Source organism: Coregonus lavaretus, assembly GCF_964263955.1.
Source record: "Coregonus lavaretus genome assembly, chromosome: 7".
NCBI classification, from domain to species: domain Eukaryota; kingdom Metazoa; phylum Chordata; class Actinopteri; order Salmoniformes; family Salmonidae; genus Coregonus; species Coregonus lavaretus.
In genome coordinates this window covers 45,867,331-45,890,343 of record NC_139994.1, presented here as the reverse complement: position 1 = coordinate 45,890,343, position 23,013 = coordinate 45,867,331, and the positions used below count along the sequence as shown (strand labels likewise).

Sequence of the window (23,013 nt, the reverse complement as noted above, 5' to 3'; positions counted from 1 at the left end):
CAAACTGTCATTTATGTAACTGTGATACGTAATCTCAGTCCCTAGAAAAGGTTTGTGAACCGTACAGTATGTCCTGATCATTGGTGACCACAGGAGGTCGCTGTTACATTTTGTAAAACTGTCTGTGGCTGTGAGTGTGGGTGAGAAATGGCAGCATTTCAGTAGCCCTACATAACATTGTTGCAACCGCATTCCCAGGGCCAGATTAAGAAATCATAGGCCCGGGGGTTTAGCTTTTTTTTTTATAGCCCCCGCACACCGTAATTTTCTGTAAACAAATCTGTGCACCAAGATGCAATTCGATGCGTGGTAAATTTACTGTTGAAGAAAAATACCCCTTATAATAAAGCAATAATCAAATTTGCAATGTAGCATAGGCTACAGTTGAGCAGAGGCGTTTTTAAGATTTCCACACATGGGGAACATTTGTTAAGAGTCCAGAATTTGTTTTGATGAAACACATTTCATGCAACTCTACGTCATTTACATGGTAGAAGACATTAGCTGAATTTTTTTTAATACCACACAAATGACCAAAAGGAGTGGTTACATTTTAGTAGATACTTTTATCCAGAGCAATTTACAGTTAAGTGAGTGCATACATTTTTTCATACTGGCCTCCCGTGGGAATCGAACCCACAACCCTGGCGTTGCAAGCGCCATTCTCTACCAACTGAGCTACAGGAGGCTGGGTTACTCTGCCACTAACAAATTGAGATCAATATGGTTTGGAATTTAAACAAACAATAACCCACCCCAATGAAGCAACACAAAGATTGTACAACAGTACGAGACAATATATACAGTATTTACCTTACATGTACAGTCCCAGTCAAACGTTTGGACACACCTACTCATTCAAGGGTTTTTGTTTATTTTTACTATTTTCTACATTGTAGAATAATAGTGAAGACATCAAAACTATGAAATAACACATATGGAATCATGTAGTAACCCAAAAAGAGTTAAACAAATCAAAATATATTTTATATTTGAGATTCTTCAAAGTAGCCACCCTTTGCCTTGATGACAGCTTTGCACACTCTTGGCAACAGCCTATCTCAAGATGAGCTACTTTGAAAAACAGTGCTGCTGTTCGCAATTTTTTTTAGAGTTGTTGGTTCTACAGACAGATCAGTCTTCTCTTTCCATTCAGGTCAGGACTGGCAGCCATTGCAAGTGTACTCATCAGTTTAATAGTCAAATTGCCAGGGTAAAAAATTCGAAATCCCTTCTATGGATTATATGTCTATGGCCACAATGCAACAGGCTGTATATGTGACGTGCATGCTGGCCAGCCCTTCCCATCGCGGGCAACATGTAACTGCCAAAATAAAGTAAACACTTGAGTAAATGAGGGATACAAATATGTCATGGTGTGGTGTATTTTTCCTGGTATGGTTTAGGTCCACTTGTAGAATCTATGCTAAGGCACATTGAAGATGTTCTGGCTGCTCGTGGTGGCTAAACACCCTTTTAAGACACTATCTTGGTGTTTCCTTTATTTTGGCAGTTACCTGTATTTGCTTATGATCGAATTTAATCGACAGTTATTTTTTAGAAACAAATGATCCTCTGTGGCTAAATTATGCTCTCTGGTTTATTTTAAACATTGAGAGCGGACTCCTGTGGTTGGATTAAAAATGTATAACATATACAATCAAAAGTTTGGAGACACCTACTCATTCAAGGGCTTTTCTTAATTTTTTTTAATTTTTACATTGTAGAATAATTGTGAAGATATCAAAACTACGAAATAACACATATGGAATCATGTAGTAACCAAAAAAGTGTTAAACAAATCAAAATATATCAAAATACCAGCAAAGCACCCCCACACCATCACACCTCCTCCTCCATGGGCTGTCATGTGCCTTTTACTGAGGAGTGGCTTCCGTCTGGCCACTCTACCATAAAGGCATGATTGGTGGGGTGCTGCAGAGATGGTTGTCCTCCTGGAAGTTTCTCCCATCTCCACAGAGGAACTCTGAAGCTCTGTCAGAGTGACCATCAGATTCTTGGTCACCTCCTTGACCAAGGCCCTTCTCCCCCATTTGCTCAGTTTGGCCAGGCGGCCAGGTCTAGGAAGAGTCTTGGTGGTTCCAAACTTCTTCCATTTAAGAATGATGGAGGCCACTGTGTTCTTGGGGACCTTCAGTGGTGCAGAAATGTTTTGGTACCCTTCCCCAATCCTGTCTCGGAGCTCTACGGACAATTCCATGGCTTGGTTTTTGCTCTGACATGCACTTTCAACTGTGGGACCTTATATAGACAGGTGTGTGCCTTTCCAAATCATGTCCAATCATTTTACCACAGGTGGACTCCAATCAAGTTGTAGAAACATCTCAAGGATGATCAACGGAAAAAGGATGCACATGAGCTCAATTTCAAGTCTCATAGCAAAGAGTCGGAATACCTATGTAAATAAGGTATTTCTGTTTTCTATTTTTTAGAAATCTGCAAAAAATTATAAAAACCTGTTTTTGTCATTATGGGGTATTGTGTGTAGATTGATGAGGGGGAAAAATAATTTCATCTATTTTATATTAAGGCTGTAATGTAACAAAGGCCTAGGTGTAATGATGTGGACTACAGATTATTACATTTCATTCAGATAAGATTAGCTTGTAAATCAATTTCCTTTTGGTGTTTTGTACATGTTTTTTTGTTTTGTCTTTTTGCAATTCGTTCACTGCACTCTTGCACTTGTAAATAACCCATTCAGCACTTGAATACATGTTTGGCTGCTTGGCTATTAAGCTCGGTTAACTAAAGTCTCCCGGAATTGGACATTACTTGGCCAAAATGGGTCCGCTATTTTACACTAGGTCTACAGTGGGCCCCCAAGTATAAAATCTATTTGAGATATTAACATAATTTTGTATAAGGAATAAGAGGTACAATCCCTGTCTGTAAGGACAACATGATTCTCTGTGAAAGAAAGAAAAAATATCCTATCTGCATGATCTTAATGTTTGGAACGATTACCATTTACAGGAACTTTGAATGCACAATGTTTATGACAAAGTTTCAAAGTGTGCGTGCAATGCCTATGCCTATAAACCAAGAAAATGTAGGTTAATTTAACGGGCAAATATCAAATGCGCTAATCATGGTATAAAATGAGTATCTATAAATACAGTGTAATTACATGTGGGTGGAGTGACAACGTTTGATTGTTTATTGTTTATACATTTATTTAACGCTGGAGGAAAAAATGGAAAGTTTGAGTGGAGCCCGGGCGGTTGAAAGTCAGACTGTAGCTCTCTTGTTAACTGTGTGAGGCGCAAGGAGCGAGGGAGCAGAGGGAGGAGGAGTGTGGGACCAACATTAGGAGACGGGGAGGAAAAAAACCATTTTTACACGCTTGCCTTGCAGAATCTGCACAGGGAAATAACGGTAGAGGCAGAGATTGACGGGGAAGACCGTGCGACGGCAATCATACAGTTTTCTCTTGCTTGTTGTCTGTGAAACAAAAGTACTCAGTCACAACCGACAACACACTACCCGACCACGTTACGGGACTACAACGGATTTAACGATTGGAATAGGCGAAATATTCTTGCATGGAGACATTTCTATAGTCTCTATAGGAGTGGATGGTTGGAGGAAGCGCGTCCAGGAAAGTTACAGACGACAATGTAGGCTGCCCAGACGGAGTCATATCATGGTAAGTCCCTTCTGTTCTGTAGACTGTAGCCTAGGGATGCAGAAACAGGCGGCCGGAGTTTCCTGCCTGGCCTGCTTCTATACCTGAAGCAACTGATGGAAAATAATGCAATTTTAACGAAATTATAAAGCAAGTTATAGCATATATTATTTGATGGTATAGGCCTATAGACTATAGAGTAGGCTATAGGCTATTCTTGCTATTTTCCTAGACATAGTCTATGTATCAGTATAATCATGACTTTATAAATGGAACATTGTATGCTAGTTTATAGGCCACTATGTAGCGTTAGACATTGCAATAAAGAATTTAACTCTAACTTCCTGCCTCTCTTTGCAAATATGTGCTCGTTTCCCCCTTAAACAAACATGGAAATTCCCTAACTGTAAACTAGCCTATCACATTGACTGTAATACATCCTCCTCTTTGGATAGCCTGTCAATGTTCAGCAAAGATGCAATATTTAGGTTTAGGAATTTAGATTTAGCTTTAGCTTTTTATCTCAGTGTGTAGCCTATTACACATGCATTGACATGAAGTTAAAGCTGCATGCTAGATAATAGGGCTAAATGGTAATGATAAGAATAGTCTTCTCCATGTTTTCATCACTATGTTTATTTAGAGACTGGATCATTGAGAAGCAGTAAGCAATGGAACAGTGACCAATACCTTCTCTCTGTATAACAATTATACTACTGTTCTTCTCTGACACCCAGACTTTGATTGTTACCACTAGTTTTGACAGACAGACAGAGACAGAGACAGGGCGAGACAGAAATAGAGAGAGATAAACAGACTCACAGAGAGAGAAACAGAGAGAGAGAGAGAGAGAGAGAGAGAGAGAGAGAGAGAGAGAGAGAGAGCGAGAGAGAGAGAGAGAAAGATGGACAGAATTAGCTCTTTTACTGTTTCTCCTGCTGTGGACTGGGTGGAGCCGCCTGGCAACTGTGAGACAGAGAGAAAGAGAGGGGGGGGGGGGATGGAGGGAAAGAGAGAGATGCACACAGAGACAGAGTGAGAAAAGAGGGAAACAAGACAGAGGGAGAAAGAGAGAGACAGACAGAAAGAGCGAGTGAGAGAGGAGGGAACGAGGGCGAGGGAGAAAGAGAGAGAGGAAGGGGGTGGGGACTTTTAAGAGAACTTGGAGAGTAGCGACAGTGGTTTGGGTGATGACGCATTTTCCACATTGGACCTGGAATAAAGAAAGAGAGGGAGTGAAAAAGAAAGAACAAGGGATGGAGGGAATGCAGGGGAGTGTGAACATGAGTAGAGGGATTTTATTTCTCTGTTTCTGAAGAGAAAGTTTGGAAGAGAGATGGAGAGGGGGATGGATGGAAAACATCACTTGCTCTGCTGACACTCCACTTGTTCTCGTTCTTTTTTTCTGTTATTCTTCTTTCTCTCTCACACACACACATGCACACTCATGCACGCATGCAAGATCACATATAATTTAACATGCAAACATGACACTGATGCAAGCATACAAACACACACACACACACACACACATGCAAATGAGGCAAGCATACACACACACACTCACACAAACACACACTCACACACACACACACACACACACACACACACACACACACACACACACACACACACACACACACACACACACACACACACACACACACACACACACACTGAGAGTAATTTTCAGTGCCAGACAGCATTCCCTAGTCTTGTCTCTAGTTATTTTGAAACACTTAGGGGACATGCCAGGCCGACCAAGCGGGGCAAGGGAAAAATCACAAGACAAACTGTGACGAAAGACTGAGATGAGGAAGAGGCAGAGATGGGGAGGAGGAGGAGGAGGAGGAGGAGGAGGAGGAGGAGGAGGAGAAGGAGGAGGAGGAGGAGGAGGAGGAGGTGACAGAATGAGAATGATTATTGAGATGGAGACGTGAATCCAACATATCAATTATTAATTTGCAGACAAACTGGATATTAAATTGTGCTTGGTTGTCATTGCAACCAAATATCAACATTTGAAGAAGATGTATCTTCTGCTTGGATAGTTCCATCTATGCCACTGACTTAGTCTGGCTTTAATTCCAGTTTGTCTAAAAATGTTTAATTGATATGTTGCAATCACGTCTCCAACTCATCCAAAAATCTAAGTTAAAGAATATGGCTAAATCAAATCAAATCAAACTTTAAATGCACTTTAAATAAAGTTTGATTTGATTTAGTCCTATCCCTTAACTCAGATTTTTGGTTGAGATGGAGACGTGAATCCAACATATAAATTATTAATTTGTAGACAAACTGGAATTAAAGCCAGACTAAGTCAGTGGCACAAAATATACATCTCCTTCAAATGTTGATATTTAGTTGCATTGACAACCGAACACAATTCAATAGCACTTTTGCAATACAGTAAATAGCCTATTAACAAGTTAACAAATTATATGTTGGATTAACATCTCCAACTAAACCAAATATAAAAGTTAAAGAATAGGTTTAAGTCAGTGGCTCAGATAAACTACCCAAGCATTAGATATCCTGTAAATGTTGATATTCAATATTACTTTTGTAAAACAGTAAATAGTCTAAAGTTAAGGCTATCTTACAAACTAATATAACAGTATTTACTCAACCTTAAAATGAGTAACACATCCATGGCCACATTTTGAGGTTAGCCTACTGTAACTATAAATATCTTCTTATGTAATCATAGAAAGCTTGCATGTTCAAGATAGCATGCAAAGGTCGCAGGTCTGTGGAGATATTCACAATTGCTATAATAATCTGTGCAGAATCTTGAACATCATTAATCACTTGCACTATGTACTTTTAATGTAATCAACTGCAATCCATGTCATTTGGTTGTGCTATTAGATGAAGCACAGTGATAACACATTAAGTTGTTTTATTAAAACAAAATATCTGACATTGTTTTTTCATTGGAATTTGGTTGTGCTTTTAAATGGTTGAAAGTATAGTGATAAAACATTGAGATGTCAACAAACTTCTTGCTGTCTTTTTGGGTGGGTGAATAAGGTTGTAATCTCATTTATCAATGTCTCAACCAAATATTACCCACATTTCCACGTTGAAATGACATGGTGTGCCCAGTGGGGGGTCAGTGGGTTTCCTCCTCATGGTTTGTGTTATTTAGGGGGATTCAGGAAAGGAAATCAGTATCTTATAGACTGCCTTCCATCTCACTCTAACTCCCTCTCCCTCCCTCCCTCCTTTTTTATCTCCCTCCCTCCCTTTCTCTTTCTACATCTGGTTTATATCACTATTGTTTCCCATCGATCTCTCCCAGTAGTTTAGCCTCCTCCTTCTCTCGCTCTTAGCCCCCATCTATCTCTCTCTCTTGTTCTCTCTCTTAACCCTATTTTTTACACTCTCTCTCACACTCTCCCTGTCCCTCCACCTCTGCCTTTACTCCTGCACTCTTTCGTCTACCCCTCTCTCTCTCTCTCTCTCTCTCTCTCTCTCTCTCTCTCTCTCTCTCACTCCCTCTTTCTATCTTAACCCTCTCTCTCCTACTCTCACGCGTCGTCACTTTACCTCTGCACTCTTTTATCTTCCCCTCTCTCCCTTTTCTCTTTCTCTGCCAAGCATCTGCTTGGAGGGCTCCTCCAGCCTGTCTTCCGTTCCAGGGATGTGTGCTGCATGCAGGAGAGAAAGACAGGAAGTCTGACGGAAGAATGACATACCCCTGCCCTGACCATGCAGAGGCCTCCAGAATAATCACTACACACACACACATGGACACACGTATGCACAGTGCTGTTAAAAAGTATTTTCCCCCTTTTGGACTTTCTTTATTTTTGCATATTTTGGACACTGAATGTTTTTAGATCTTCAACCAAAACCTAATATTAAATAAAGGGAACCTGAGTGAAGAAATATCACAACAATTTGATAATTATTGTAGTTATTTTATAAACAAAGTTACGCAACACCCAATACCCTTGTGTGAAAAAGTAATTGCCCCCTTATGCTCAATAACTGGATTGACATCTTTAGCTGCAATGACTGCAACCAAATGCTTCCTGTAGTTGTTGATCAGTCTCTCACATCGCTTCTTCCATGCAGAACTTCTTTAATTCAGCGACATTTTAGGGTTTTCGAGCATGAACTACACGTTTCAGGTCCTGCCACAACATCTCAATTGGGTTTAGGTCTGGGCTTTGACTAAGCCATTCCAAAACGTTTAATTTGTTGCTTTTCAGTCATTCTGATGATTGCTGGTGTGTTTTGGATCTTGCTGCATGACCCAGCTGTGCTTCAGCTTCTGCTCACGGATGGATGGCCTGCATTCATGGTTCCTTCAATGATGGCAAGTCGTCCAGGTTCTGAGGCAAGCCAAACACTGCATTCCACAGTAAGAACCTCATACCAATGGTCAAGCATGGTGGTGGTAGTGAGATGGTTTGCTGCCTCAGGACATGGACGACTTGCCATCATTGAAGGAACCATGAATGCTGCTCTGTATCAGTTCATTCTGAAGGAGAATGTCAGGCCATCCGTCCTTGAGCTGAAGCGCACCTGAGTCATGCATTCCTCCACAGCGATGTGCGTGAATAATCAACAACTACAGGAAGCGTTTTGTTGCAGTCATTGCAGCTAAAGGTCGCACAACCAGTTACTGAGTATGAGGAGGCAATTACTTTTTCACACAGGGGCATTGGGTGTTGCATAACTTTGTTAATAAAATTAAAATAATTATCAAAATGCAGTGTTATTCATTCACTCAGGTTCCCTCTATCTATTATTAGGTTTTGGGTGAAGATATAAAAACATTCAGAGTAAAAAATATGCAAAAGTAGACAAAAACAGAAAGAAGGCAAATACTTTTTTCACTGCACTTTATGCACACAGTCACACACACACATATGCATGTATAAAGACATACACACACAATCACACCCTTGTACTCAAACACACACACACACACACACAGTACAGTTCTATCTAAGTTGCATTAGCCTGCCCTGGAGAATGAAAGCACAGAAGTTGGTAAACATAATAATATGCCATTTAGCAGACGCTTTTATCCAAAGCGACTTACAGTCATGTTCGCATACATTTTTACATATGGGTGGTCCCGGGGATCAAACCCACTACCCTGGCGTTACAAGCGCCATGCTCTACCAATTGAGCTACAGAGGACCATCGACCATCTACGGCATGAACCATAGATTATTTTAACGCAGCACAAAATCACATTAACTTCTGCCTTCAGCAATAACATGTGACTACAGTATAGCCTGCTATATCTGGTATAGAGTTCAGTGCAGAGCAATAGGCTGTATCCTAAATAACACCCTATATAGTGTACTACTTTTGACATTTACATTTACCCATAGAGCTCTGGTCAAAAGTAGTACACTATATGGCTAATATTGTGCCATTTGGGACACAAGCAGAGACTCTGTTACAGAGGAATGAGGGTGTTAGAGCTGTACTTTGTATAACCTTTATTTTAATACAGGAAGTCATATAGAGATAAATAATCTATTTTCCAAGGGAGATCTAGGCCTAAATAGGTTAGCGTAACCAGAAGCTTTTCAATAGGACGTGGCAATAGCTTTAAATGTTACACACATAGCACTAACATTAAACAGTACACAATATACAGTGAGGGAAAAAAGTATTTGATCCCCTGCTGATTTTGTACGTTTGCCCACTGACAAAGACATGATCAGTCTATAATTTTAATGGTTGGTTTATTTGAACAGTGAGAGACAGAATAACAAACAAAAAAATCCAGAAAAACGCATGTCAGAAATGTTATAAATTGATTTGCATTTTAATGAGGAAAATAAGTATTTGACCCCTCTGCAAAACATGACTTAATACTTGGTGGCAAAACCCTTGTTGGCAATCACAGAGGTCAGATGTTTCTTGTAGTTGGCCACCAGGTTTGCACACATCTCAGGAGGGATTTTGTTCCATTCCTCTTTGCAGATCTTCTCCAAATCATTAAGGTTTCGAGGCTGACGTTTGGCAACTCGGTGGTGCTAAAACATTGAATGTTGGATATACACTTGAAGTTGGAAGTTTACATACACTTAGGTTGGAGTCATTAAAACTCGTTTTTCAACCACTCCACACATTTCTTGTTAACAAACTATAGTTTTGGCAAGTCGGTTTGGACATCTACTTTGTGCATGACACAAGTAATTTTTCCAGCAATTGTTTACAGACAGATTATTTCACTTATAATTCACTGTATCACAACTCGAGTAGGTCAGAAGTTTACATACACTAAGTTGACTGTGCCTTTAAACAACTTGGAAAATTCCAGAAAAGTATGTAATGGCTTTAGAAGCTTCTGATAAGCTAATTGACATCATTTGAGTCAATTGGAGGTGTACCTGTGGATGTATTTCAAGACCTTACTTCAAACTCAGTCCCTCTTTGCATGACATCATGGGAAAATCAAAAGAAATCAGCCAAGACCTCGGAAGAAATATGGTAGACCTCTACAAGTCTGGTTCATCCTTGGGAGCAATTTCCAAATGCCTGAAGGTACCACGTTCATCTGTACAAACAATAATACGCAAGTATATACACCATGGGACCACACAGCCATCATACCGCTCAGGAAGGAGACGCGTTCTGTCTCCTAGAGATGAACGTACTTTAGTGCGAAAAGTGCAAATCAATCCCAGAACAACAGCAAAGGACCTTGTGAAGATGCTGGAGGAAACAGGTACAAAAGTATCTATATCCACAGTAAAACGAGTCCTATATCAACATAACTTGAAAGGCCACTCAGCAAGGAAGAAGCCACTGCTCCAAAACCGCCATAAAAAAGCCAGAATACGGTTTGCATCTGGACAAAGATCTTACTTTTTGGAGAAATGTCCTCTGGTCGGATGAAACAAAAATATAACTGTTTGGCCATAATGACCATCGTTATGTTTGGAGGAAAAAGGGGGGGGCTTGCAAGCAAAAGAACACCATCCCAACTGTGATGCACGGGGGTGGCAGCATCATGCTGTGGGGGTGCTTTGCTGCTGGAGGGACTGGTGCACTTCACAAAATAGATGGCATCATGAGGAAGGAAAATTATGTGGATGTATTGAAGCAACATCTCAAGACATCAGTCAGGAAGTTAAAGCTTGTTTGCAAATAGGTCTTCCAAATAGACAATGACCCCAAGCATACTTCCAAAGTTGTGGCAAAATGGCTTAAGGACAACAAAGTCAAGGTATTGGAGTGGCCATCACAAAGCCCTGACCTCAATCCTATAGAAAATGTGTGGGCAGAACTGAAAAAACGTGTGTGAGCAAGGAGGCCTACAAACCTGACTCAGTTACACCAGCTCTGTCAGGAGGAATGGGCCAAAATTCACCCAACTTATTGTGGGAAGCTTGTGCAAGGCTACCGGAAACGTTTGACCCAAGTTAAACAATTTAAAGGCAATGCTACCAAATACTAATTGAGTGTATGTAAACTTTTAACCAATTGGGAATGTGATGAAAGAAATAAAAGCTGAAAGAAATAATTCTCTCTACTATTATTCTGACATTTCACATTCTTAAAATAAAATGGTGATCCTAACTGACCTAAGACAGGGAATTCTTACTAGGATTAAATGCCAGGAATTGTGAAAAACTGAGTTTAAATGTATTTGGCTAAGGTGTATGTAAACTTCCAACTTCAACTGTAGCTAGAATGTACAGTGTTTAAACTGGGACTGGCATTATTTGAATTGGGCGCTTACACTTATTTGAAGTGCACTTCTCAGGAGTAGTCAGCAGTAGGTAGTAGACACTGTACCCTTTTACAGCACTTATCTCTACTCAGTGCGCAACTGATTAGACCCAGTCCTTCATTGGAAGGGAATTTCATTAGACATTGATTATTCTGTATCTCAGTGACTGATTTAACCTGGTTCCAGATCTGTTTGTACTGTCTTGCCAAGGCAATATGGCAAATGTCATGCAAAACCACTCATACAGATCTGGGACCAGGCTAGAGTTGATATATAATCAATATTCAACCAATTACTCCTATAGACTCCCCAAGGTCATATTAAAGATGATGCATGAACTTTAACTACAGTAATCAATGGTTGGAATCACCTACAGTAAATAATTTGGCTCTGCAGCTTGAATAGTTAATTAGGGTTGTGTATCTTAATAAGTCCTGACCTGGGCTAAGTAGAATCATCCATGCCACTGACCCTGAACAACATCTGCTGACCTCTTAGTTAGATACATTCAGGTGTAGAAATACCCCTGTGGTGCAACTTTCATTTTGTGTACCACAGTTTGTACTTCTAGCTCTGTACTCTAGCTCTGTTCTCTCTCACTATAGCTCTCTTTCTCATTCTGGTTCTCATTCTCTCTCTCTCTCTCTCTCCCTCTCTGTATCCTCTCTCTCTCTTCTTCTCTCTTTCTCTCTCCTTCTTTCTCTCTCGCTCTCTCTCTCTCTCTCTCTCTCTCTCCTCTCTCTCTCTCTCTCTCTCTCTCTCTCTCTCTCTCTCTCTCCCTCTCTTCTCTCTCTCTCTCTCTCTCTCTCTCTCTCTCTCTCTCTCTCTCTCTCTCTCTCTCCTCTTCTCTCTCTCTCTCTCTCTCTCTCTCCTCTCTCTCTCTCTCTCTCTCTTTCTCTCTGCCTCTCATTTGACTGTTAGTCCACTTCCAATTATTTTGGCCACATTCTTTCACAGTTTGTTTTTCTTTCCCTCCCTCCATCCCCCCTTTTCCAATCTCTCTCTCCCAGAAACCCCCTCCTGGCCCTCTCTCCCCAGCCATCCTTTTCTTTTTCCACACACTCGTTTTACCCTCCCTCCTTTCTTTCTCTCTTTCTCTACCCATCAAAATCAGTATTTTTAAAAAGCTCTCTGCACAATATGCTTTCTGTGAGGGGGATCTCACTATAATTATTGTCAGATGACTTTGAGAGATTACGAGAGAGGGAGAAAGAGAGTAGGAGAGAGGAATGGAGAAAGGAGAGAACATGATGAAAGGGAGAGCGGTAAAAGAGGAAACACGGAGAGGGGGAGGGAGGAGAAAGAGAGGGAGGGAGGTAGGAAGAGAGAGAAAAAAGGTATGGGTTGCCATGCCGACAGTCTTGTATAAAAATAAAACAGTGTGTTGCTTGCTCTCTGCTATGCCACCCTCCACCTCTCTGGCAGACCTATTGTGCATGTGCGTCTGTGTGCATGTGCGTGGATGTGCGTGTATACGTGTATGACCGTGTGTGAGTGCGTGTGTGTGCATGTGCCCGTTCAAGTGCATGTGCATGGGCGTGTGTGTGTGTGTGAGAGTGAGAGTGAGCAAGACTGAGTGAGTAAATGGGAGCCCAATCTGTACACTATAGGGAATATATTGGCAATAGGGTGCCATTTGGGGCGCAACTTTAGCATTCACTGGAACTCCAGGAATTGTCTGACACTCCCCAGACCATGCAACAGGAAGGTGTGTGTGTGTGTGTGTGTGTGTGTGTGTGTGTGTGTGTGTGTGTGTGTGCGTTTGTGAGTGGGACAAGCCAGCTGTTTAACACAAACACAGACATAGCAGCAGCCTTTTAATGTCCGGTTATGGATTAACTCTCTCTCTCTCTCTCCCTCTCTCTCTCTCTCTCTCTCTCTCTCTCTCTCTCTCTCTCTCTCTCTCTCTCTCTCTCTCTCTCTCTCTCTCTCTCTCTCTCTCTCTCTCCTCTCTCTCTCTCTCTCTCTCTCTCTCTCAGGGCTCAGAGGCAGTGGAAGATTGTGTGCAGGGGGCTCTCTCGTCCCTCTACCCCCCTTTGAGAGCACAGCCCCGCCTCTCCTCTCTCAGGTAAACACACACACACACACACACAGACGTTTACATGTGTGCTTATCCATGTATAGCTTACATGTGTGTGTGTTTGACTATCTGTGCAGGTTTTCTCTGTGTTGGAGTCGACTTATCAGCATGACAGTCTGAGGTACCTACTGGACTACTTCATCCCAGCAAAGCACCTTCTGCACAAACTACAGCAGCATGCCTGTGTGAGTACACACACGCACACACACACGCGCGCGCGCGCACGCACACACACACACACCACTCCCAACAACGTAACAATAAACATACACACACATGCACACCTATACATTATCGCTCACTTAGTCTCCGTAACTCCCTCTCACACATACACAAATAAACAGACCTGAACACATTCTTTCTTTCACACACACATTGGGGAACATTCTCACCAACATTCCCCCACGTTGTGATGTTCACACACAAACACACACACACAAACAAAAACACACACACACACACACACACACACACACACCACACACACACAAAAACACACACTCAAAGTGGTCTCTGTTTTCATTGTCGCTCAGTGAAGCAACCTGGGACGGGAGTAGGAGCATGAGTCATGACAATCATTCTTTCCATATGTGACTGCTGTGCACTGGAAGAGAGGGAGGAGAAAGAGAGAGATGGGGGTTGGGTGCAGGCCCAGGGTGTGGGGGAGTGAGGGAGAGAATAGACATGGGGCAGTCATTTCACTGTGGGAAAGTGTGTGTGTGCGGACGTGCAGACGTGCGTGTGTGTTTGAGTCGTAGACTATAGAGAACTGATTGAGAAATGGGGGAGGGAGAGTGTGACAGAACACTGGGGTACATTGAAGGAGAAAGAGGAGGTGAGTGTGTGTGGGTGAGGGGGTAGATAGAGAGATAGAAATACATGAGTGAAGGATTGATACTCAAAACAGAGGAATGCAGAGTTATGTTATGTATGGGGGTTGGGGAGATGTGGGGGTCTATATTAAGAATAAGAGTTTCCAATGTCAATGAACAGAATACGACAGAAAAGGAGAGAGTAAGAAAAACAGAGTCAGATGGAGGTAAAGGGAGAGAGAGAAATAGAGTGAGAGAGAAAGAGAGTGAGAGAGATGCAGAAAGAGGGGGAAGCAGGGCCAGGAATATAATTTGATAATGGTCTCGTGATTCGGGGGGACATTGGATGAATCGAAGCGGAGGGGGAGGGAGGGCACATGTCATTGGCTAATTGGGGAATGAGAACAGCCAGGGGATTATAACAGAGTTTATTCCTCACAGCACGACACACGGTTGAAGGGAAGGAAGAGTAGGGAATAAGGTAGGTAGGTACAGGATAGATTTACATCTGTTGTGGTGCAGTTTATGGGGCATTGACACTCTCGTGGGAGGCAGTACTGGTTCAGGTATTTGTGTTTTCTTTAGGTATTTCATAGTATTTCAAATGACTTCTTTGGCTCTCTCTCAGAATCTCTGTGATGTGACTCCTCTCTGATTCTCTCATGCCTGTTTGACTGTGACTCTGTATTGCTCTGTTCCCGTCTCGGTCTTGATTGCTGGTCAGTGTGTCTCTAATTGACACTGTCCACCCTGTTTTAAGTCTCATTCCAGATATCCTGACAATACCTCAATATGTTACTGACTCATTCTCTCTCCCTCTCTCTCTCTCTCTCTCTCTCTCTCTCTCTCTCTCTCTCTCTCTCTCTCTCTCTCTCTCTCTCTCTCTCTCTCTCTCTCTCTCTCTCTCTCTCTCTCTCTCTCTCTCTCTCTCTCTCTCTCTCTCTCCCAGTCTCAGTATCTGGGCTGTCTGTTCCTCCACTCCGGTTGGCCCCTCTGCCTCGGAGAGAAGGTTGTGGTCCAGCTCTCTACTCTGGACTGGAGGCTGCTGCGCAGTACCGACTTCTACTTGCAGGTGGTTCCCTTCTCCACACGTTGCCCCCGCCTGGCCCTCAAGTGTTTGGCCCCCGGGGGCCGCAACGTCCAGGAGGTCCTGGTGCCCGAGTCACAGCACCCCCTGGTGTTCACTACAGAGTGGCTGCACAGTGTCAACAAGGAGAGGGGCTACAAGAGAGAAGGTGAGAGATGCAGGGAGGGAAGGGAGGGAGGAAAGGAGGGAGTGTGGGAAAGGAGAAAGGGGTTGACGTAAGAGAGCGTATGAGAGAACGAATAGATTTAAGTGTAGAAAGATGAGCAAAAAGATACGGAGTTGTTTGACATGAATTTCTCTGTCTGTCCCTTTCCTCTCTCTCCATCCCTCCCTCTCCCTCCCTCTCCCCTTTATCTCACTCCTTTCCCCTATCTTTCCCCTATTTCTCCTTCCCTCCTCTCTTACTCTCTTTCCTCCCTCTCTTTCTCAGGAGGTGGAGGGTTAGACACATGTCTGGTTAGTACTTGTGACGGGGTGGTCCGCCTTCCGTGGGAGGAGGTGGTCTACCCCAAGTTCATCCACAACCCATCGGACAACCTGACTACCATGGCTGACCACCCAACCTCCGTCCCCGACCACACCACCAACCTCACCCCGGTGGTGGGCCTCGGCCTGGGTGGCTGGGGGGGCTCCTCCTCTGGAGAACCAGACTCCTGTTCCTGGGACGAAGAAGACGATGACCTACCTTTAGATAGTGTAGATGCAGAGGCCGCTCTACCCCGTCGACGGTGCAGCGAGGACGGGTTGGGGAGGACGACGAGGCACCACCAAATGGGTGGTGATGGGGACTACGTGGAACTCCTGGAGCCCAGGGGGGGTCCGGACGGCGGCGCGGATCCCAGGCAGAGGTACCTGGAGATGCATGGGATCTGTAAGACCAAGACCCTGCCGCTGTGTAGGAGGAGCAAGGCTATCAAGCTCCGCAGAGGGAAGGCCTGGGGGTACGGGCGACTGGACGCAGCCGGGGGCAGTAGGGGGGTTCTGGCGGGTAAGAGGGACCCCGTGACCCCCCGGGGGGACTGGTTACCCCCCCGCCCCCTGCCTAGAGTCATCGATCTAGGCCGGGCGAGGCGGTCTGGGTCGTATCCCCCCTCGCTTCAGAACTCCGATGAAGGGGAGCAACAGGGCCTAGGAAAAGACCCAGAAGGCCTAGGAAGCCGGGGGCTGTATTTTGAGGGTCCGTCCAAGGAGAGGAGGCCCGGGGTGGGCAGGGAGAGGGACGGCAGTGGGTGTAATGTTACACAGCCATGCAGGGACAGCCATGGTAGCTACAGTTTGGTAGCGACCGAGACAGTCAATCACAATGCAGCGCACGTTGTAGAGGGCCAATCAGATCAAGGCTCTCACTCTGAATCTGTGTTTGAGGATGCTGATAAGCCACTGAGTGGAGACAGCGACACCATGCCCACTTCAGACACACGAGGAAGTGGGGAGAATGCTGCGAGGCCATTGGTTGATATTCCAGGAAATGGGGAGAACGTGGACAGCCCATTGGCAGTTGGATCTGAAACCCAGAAAGGAAGACATTCCACTAGTGACTCTTGTTTACCAGACGAAACAGCAGACTCGATAGAACACAGAGAGACGGGACGTTCTCTCTCTCGACCCGGTACTGACGCTGACCCAAAGGGAGCAACAACTTCAGAAGAGAGGGAGGAAGTAAAGACGGAGGAGACAGGAGTGTGTCCTAGAGGAAAGGAAGTAAAGACAGAGGAGACAGGAGTGTGTCCTAGAGGAAAGGAAGTAAAGACAGGAGGATTCAGGGCACCCAGGTAACTTCATAACTTCTTATAATGATGTAATCAGTTCTTAATTTGTAAATTGGGAGGTGTCGGAACAAAAAGTGAGCCGAGAGGGGGGTGACCTGGGGGTCTCTGAGGTAATGTAACACATAATTTTTTTTTTTTTTATAATAAAGCAATAATAAGGCATTGCATGCATTATCATCGCTTTTGCGTGCTGGCATAGAGTAGTAGAGTAGAGGCGCTTGCAGAAGTTGCACACATAGGAAAATGTGGCCCTTTATAAACAAATTTCATGCAATTCTACATAATTTTAGATTACTGGCGACATTAGCAGAATATTTTTTAATACCTCACATATGATCAAAATGACAGGCTACTTTGACACTGACAAACTGAGAATCTGAGATCAATAAAAACGAACTTGTCTTCAATACATCAAAAGTCTAGGCCTCCGTGTGTGGAGACACACATATTGTACAATATGAGGAGGAAATTATAGTCCTAAAAAAGCTTTCCAGTTTCACTGACTCACCCACTGATATGCAGCTCACTCACCTGCGTGTTTTACTTTGTAAAACAATGCTGTTCGCTCAATAGGTCTATTGGAAATTAATAACATATTTGGTAGCCTGCAGACCAGTGGCCATCAGTGCCATTTAAGATGAGGGAGGATGTTCTTTTTTTATGTGCATGGCCTTATTTCTATTACAGCATATTGGATGACTATCATTCATATTCCATTCACCCAGCTCAATGTAACATCGATAGGTTTAGCCTACTACATTCCCTATACCCATCATGAGGTTGCTACAACCTAGCTTACGAATGAAAGTTTACAACATAGGTGCACAGGTCGAAAGAAAAATGTGAGTAATCAAGGTGACAGACAGTGACACATTCAATACTGCCTTGCACACTCTTGCCTGCATCTAGCTGATCTAGGGTGTAATCATTAGTGCAACAGTTGCAAACGAGAGTTTCTATTGGGCAAATTCAGGTATGTTTATCCCGGGAATGAATACACCCCTGATCACACGCAAACACAGTTCACTTTCATAGCAGCCACATACAAACAGCATGCTCACTTTGCTCGTTGTATAATTCCTTCTCGCATCTACGTGCTCTCGTCCTTTCACCTTTTCCCTTCACTTGTGGACTTCAGTGCACAATACAACAGCTGTCTGTGACCAGGCGAAAAAACTTTCCAAGCCAAACCTTCATATCATAACCGCTAACTGCTACACACAGCCTACATCGTTGTCACCATATTAGCTAACATCATAGTCAACATAGCTTCTAAAACTAATGCGTTAGTACCCGCTACAATCATGCAGTACAGTATACAGCAAGCAGTTACACCGGTGGGCCCCAGTGGCAGTAAATTAATAAAACAAAAAGCTTACCTTGACATGGAATAGTTCCAGTGTTGGATAGCCATAGCTAGCTAACATAGCATCACTCTCTGTTTGAGCTGGGTGTTTGAGTAGGCTATTTGCTAGCTAAGTAAGCGAAGGGTAAAAAATACAACGAAATATAGCTCTCTCTCTCTCTCTCTCTCCCTCTCTCTCTCTCTCTCTCTCTCCCTCTCTCTTGCTTCTCCTTCATTGTTGAAGAAATGAAGTTGTTCAAAACTTTTTAATTTGTGTATTTAGGGCTTTGGGGATGACCAGTGAGATATACCTGCTGGAGCGCATACTACGGGTGGGTGTTGCTATGGTGACCAATGAGCTAAGATAAGGCGGGGATTTGCCTAGAAGTGATTTATAGATGACCTGGAGCCAGTGGGTTTGGCAACGAATATGTAGTGAGGGCCAGCCAATGAGAGCGTACAGGTCACAATGGTGGGTAGTATATGGGGCTTTGGTGACAAAACGGATGGCACTGTGATAGACTACATCCAATTTGCTGAGTTGAGTGTTGGAAGCTATTTTGTAAATGACATCGCCGAAGTCAAGGATCGGTAGGATAGTCAGTTTTACGAGGGCATATTTAGCAGCATGAGTGAAGGAGGCTTTGTTGCGAAACAGGAAACCGATTCTAGATTTAACTTTGGATTGGAGATGCTTAATGTGAGTCTGGAAGGAGAGTTTACGGTCTAACCAGGCACCTAGGTATTTGTACTTGTCCACATATTCTAAGTCAGACCCGCCGAGAGTAGTGATTCTAGTCGGGCAGGCGGGTGCAAGCAGCGTTCGATTGAAGAGCATGCATTTAGTTTTACTAGCGTTTAAGAGCAGTTGGAGGCCACGGAAGGAGTGTTGTATGGCATTGAAGCTCGTTTGGAGGTTTGTTAACACAGTGTCCAATGAAGGGCCAGATGTATACAAAATGGTGTCGTCTGCCTAGAGGTGGATCTGAGAGTCACCAGCAGCAAGAGCGACATCATTGATATACAAAGAGAATAGAGTCGGCCCGAGAATTGAACCCTGTGGCACCCCCATAGAGACTGCCAGAGGTCCAGACAACAGGCCCTCTGATTTGACACATTGAACTCTATCTGAAAAGTAGTTGGTGAACCAGGCGAGGCAGTCAGTTGAGAAACCAAGGCTATTTAGTCTGCCAATAAGAATGCGGTGATTGACAGAGTCAAAAGCCTTGGCCAGGTCAATGAAGACGGCTGCACAGTACTGTCTTTTATCAATCGCGGTTATTATATAGTTTAGGACCTTGAGCGTGGCTGAGGTGCACCCATGACCAGCTCGGAAACCAGATTGCATAGCGGAGAAGGTACGGTGGGATTCGAAGTGATCGGTGATCTGTTTGTTAACTTGGCGAAAGGCAGGGTAGGATGGATATAGGTCTGTAACAGTTTGGATCTAGAGTGTCACCCTCTTTGAAGAGGGGGATGACCGCGGCAGCTTTCCAATCTCTGGGGATCTCAGACGATACGAAAGAGAGGTTGAACAGGCTAGTAATAGGGGTTGCGACAATTTCGGCGGCTAATTTTGCTTATTGAAATTCTCGATTATCGTAGATTTATCGGTGGTGACAGTGTTTCCTAGCCTCAGTGCAGTGGGTAGCTGGAAGGAGGTGCTTTTATTCTCCATGGACTTTACAGTGTCCCAAATGTTTTGGAGTTAGTGCTACAGGATGCAAATTTCTGTTTGAAAAAGCTAGCCTTTGCTTTCCTAACTGATTGTGTATATTGGTTCCTGAGTTCCCTGAAATGTTGCATATCGCGGGGGCTGTTCGATGCTAATGCAGTACGCCACAGGATGTTTTTGTGCTGGTCAAGGGCAGTCAAGTCTGAGGTGAACCAGGGGCTATATCTGTTCTCAGATCTGAATTTTTTTGAATGGGTCATGCTTATTTAAGATGGAGAGGAAAGCACTTTTGAAGAACATCCAGGCATCCTCTACTGACGGAATGAGGTCAATATCCATCCAGGATACCCGGGCCAGGTCAATTAGAAAGGCCTGCTCGCTGAAGTGTTTTTGGGAGCGTTTGACAGTGATGAGGGGTGGTCGTTTGACCGCGGACCCATTACGGACGCAGGCAATGAGGCAGTGATCGCTGAGATCCTGGTTGAAGACAGCGGAGGTGTATTTAGAGGGTAAAGGATGATATCTATGAGGGTGCCCATGTTTACGGATTTAGGGTTGTACCTGGTAGGTTCCTTGATAATTTGTGTGAGATTGAGGGCATCTAGTTTAGATTGTAGGACGGCCGGAGTGTTAAGCATATCCCATTTTAGGTCACCAAGCAGTACGAACTCTGAGGATAGATGGGGGGCAATCAATTCACATATGGTGTCCAGGGCACAACTGGGGGCTGAGGGGGGTCTGTAGCAAGCGGCAACAGTGAGAGACTTATTTCTGGAAAGGTGGATTTTTAGAAGTAGAAGCTCAAACTGTTTGGGCACAGACCTGGATAGTATGATAGAGCTCTGCAGGCTATTTCTACAGTAGATTGCAACTCCGCCCCCTTTGGCAGTTCTATCTAGATGGAAAATGTTGTAGTTCGGGATGGACATTTCTGAATTTTTGGTGGCCTTCCTAAGCCAGGATTCAGACACTGCTAGAACATCAGGGTTGGCAGAGTGTGCTAACGCAGTGAATAACTCCAACTTGGGGAGGAGGCTTCTGATGTTAACATGCAAGAAACCAAGGCTTTTATGGTTACAGAAGTCAACAAATGATAGCGCCTGGGGAGTAGAAGTGATACTGGGGGCTACAGGGCCTGGGTTAACCTCTACATCACCAGAGGAACAGAGGAGGAATATAATAAGGATACGGCTAAAGGCTTTAAGAACTGGTCTTCTAGTGCATTGGGTACAGAGAATAAACGGGGCAGATTTCCGGGCGTTGTAGAATAGATTCAGGGCATTATGTACAGACAAGGATATGGAAGGATATGAGTACAGTGGAGGTACACCTAAGCATTGGGTAACGATGAAAGAAATATCATCACTGGAGGTTCCGATTGAGCCGGTCTCCGCGTGTATGGGGGGTAGAACAAAGAAGCTATCTGAGGCAGGTTGAGCAGGACTGGGGGCTTTACAGTGAAATAGTACAATAACAGTTGACTCTCTTTGAGTCAACTACTCACCACATTTTATGCAATGAGGTGCTAGCTGTAGCTTGTGCTTTCAGTACAATATTTATTATTCTCTGATCCTTTGATTGGGTGGACAACATATCAGTTCATGCTGCAAGAGCTGTGATAGGTTGGAGGACATCCTCTGGAAGTTGTCATAAGTACTGTGTAAGTCTATGGAAGGTGATGAGAATCATGAGCCTCCTAGGAATTTGTATTGAAGTCAATGTACCCAGAGGACGATGGAAACTAGCTGTCCTCCAGCTACACCATGGTGCTACCCCAGACAGTGCTGTTGAGGCTACTGTAGACCTTCATTGCAAAACAGTGTGTTTTAATCAATTATTTGGTGATGTGAATATATTTAGTATAGTTTTATCTAAAAAAGATCACCATTTATCACCATTTTTATTTTTTATGAAATTCACTGAGGAGGATGGTCCTCCCCTTCCTCTTCTGAGTAGCCTAAACTTCTACAGACAGATTAGTCTTCTCTTTTCAGCAAAATCCATTTGCTTTCCAACCTGGGTTTCCCGCGATTGTATTTGAAAAATAGCGAAAGGCCTGTTTTGGCTGCATGCTGTTCACTGACAGATTTGCCATGTGTTCCTGACTGTAGGCATGCCTTGTGATTGGACTACACACAATCCACAGCTAGGCTATTAAAACATAAATAAGCTATTGATCCTCTGTGGCTAAATTATAGGCCTACTCCTGGTATAGTATTCTGAATTATTTAATTTCATTCTGAACAGACAGCAGTCATTCTATAACTTTGGCACCTCCAGCATCCTTCCCGCGGCTATGATTCTGTAAGGAAATAAATCATGAAGTTTTTTAGGGAGCAGGAGAATTACAGAGAAGGCAACTTGAATTAACTCTGATTGATTTTATTAGAATTTGCAAATACAGATTTTTATTTTCATGCCACAAGCGGTACCGCATCCTGGCCAATGGATTCCGGAATGAAGCAGTCCAAAATTGAGAGGTGCCGGATCCTGTTCCGGCAGGATCCGGCTCAAATTAAGAACTGGATGTAATACCGTTTTGTGTGCAGGTACGATTCCTTCACATACAGATATAGTACACTTACGGTCTATTACAGGTGATTTTTGTTGTTGGACATAAAAGACTGTAAAATCACCAGGAAATCAGCTCAAAGTTATTTTAATTTAGGAAATCTGTTCTCAAGTATTCCCTCGCATAAATAGAGAGACATATGTGATCATATCCCAATATAATCAAGTTTTGAAAGGATTCTGTTTTTATCAAATACTACAGTGCATTCGGAAAGTATTCAGACCCCTTCCCTTTTTTCACATTTTGTTACGTTACAGTCTTATTCTAAAATTAATTAAGTAAAAATTATTCCTCATCAATCTACACA

General features: G+C 43.4%; 1 protein-coding gene across 1 annotated transcript in view; it reads left to right on the top strand.

The window, feature by feature from the left end:
• Window positions 1-3,412: 3,412 nt before the first annotated feature.
• The window catches only part of LOC311132539 (rho guanine nucleotide exchange factor 40-like), a gene marked incomplete at its 3' end in the record, with an annotated part of 33,728 nt that continues 14,127 nt past the window's right edge, over window positions 3,413-23,013 (top strand). Inside the window, 6 exon segments of the mRNA XM_084165806.1 lie at window positions 3,413-3,670; window positions 13,346-13,400; window positions 13,403-13,434; window positions 13,524-13,631; window positions 15,208-15,493; window positions 15,776-17,117. Coding sequence (XP_084021932.1) covers window positions 3,668-3,670; window positions 13,346-13,400; window positions 13,403-13,434; window positions 13,524-13,631; window positions 15,208-15,493; window positions 15,776-17,117 — 1,826 coding nt within the window. The 5' untranslated portion in view covers window positions 3,413-3,667.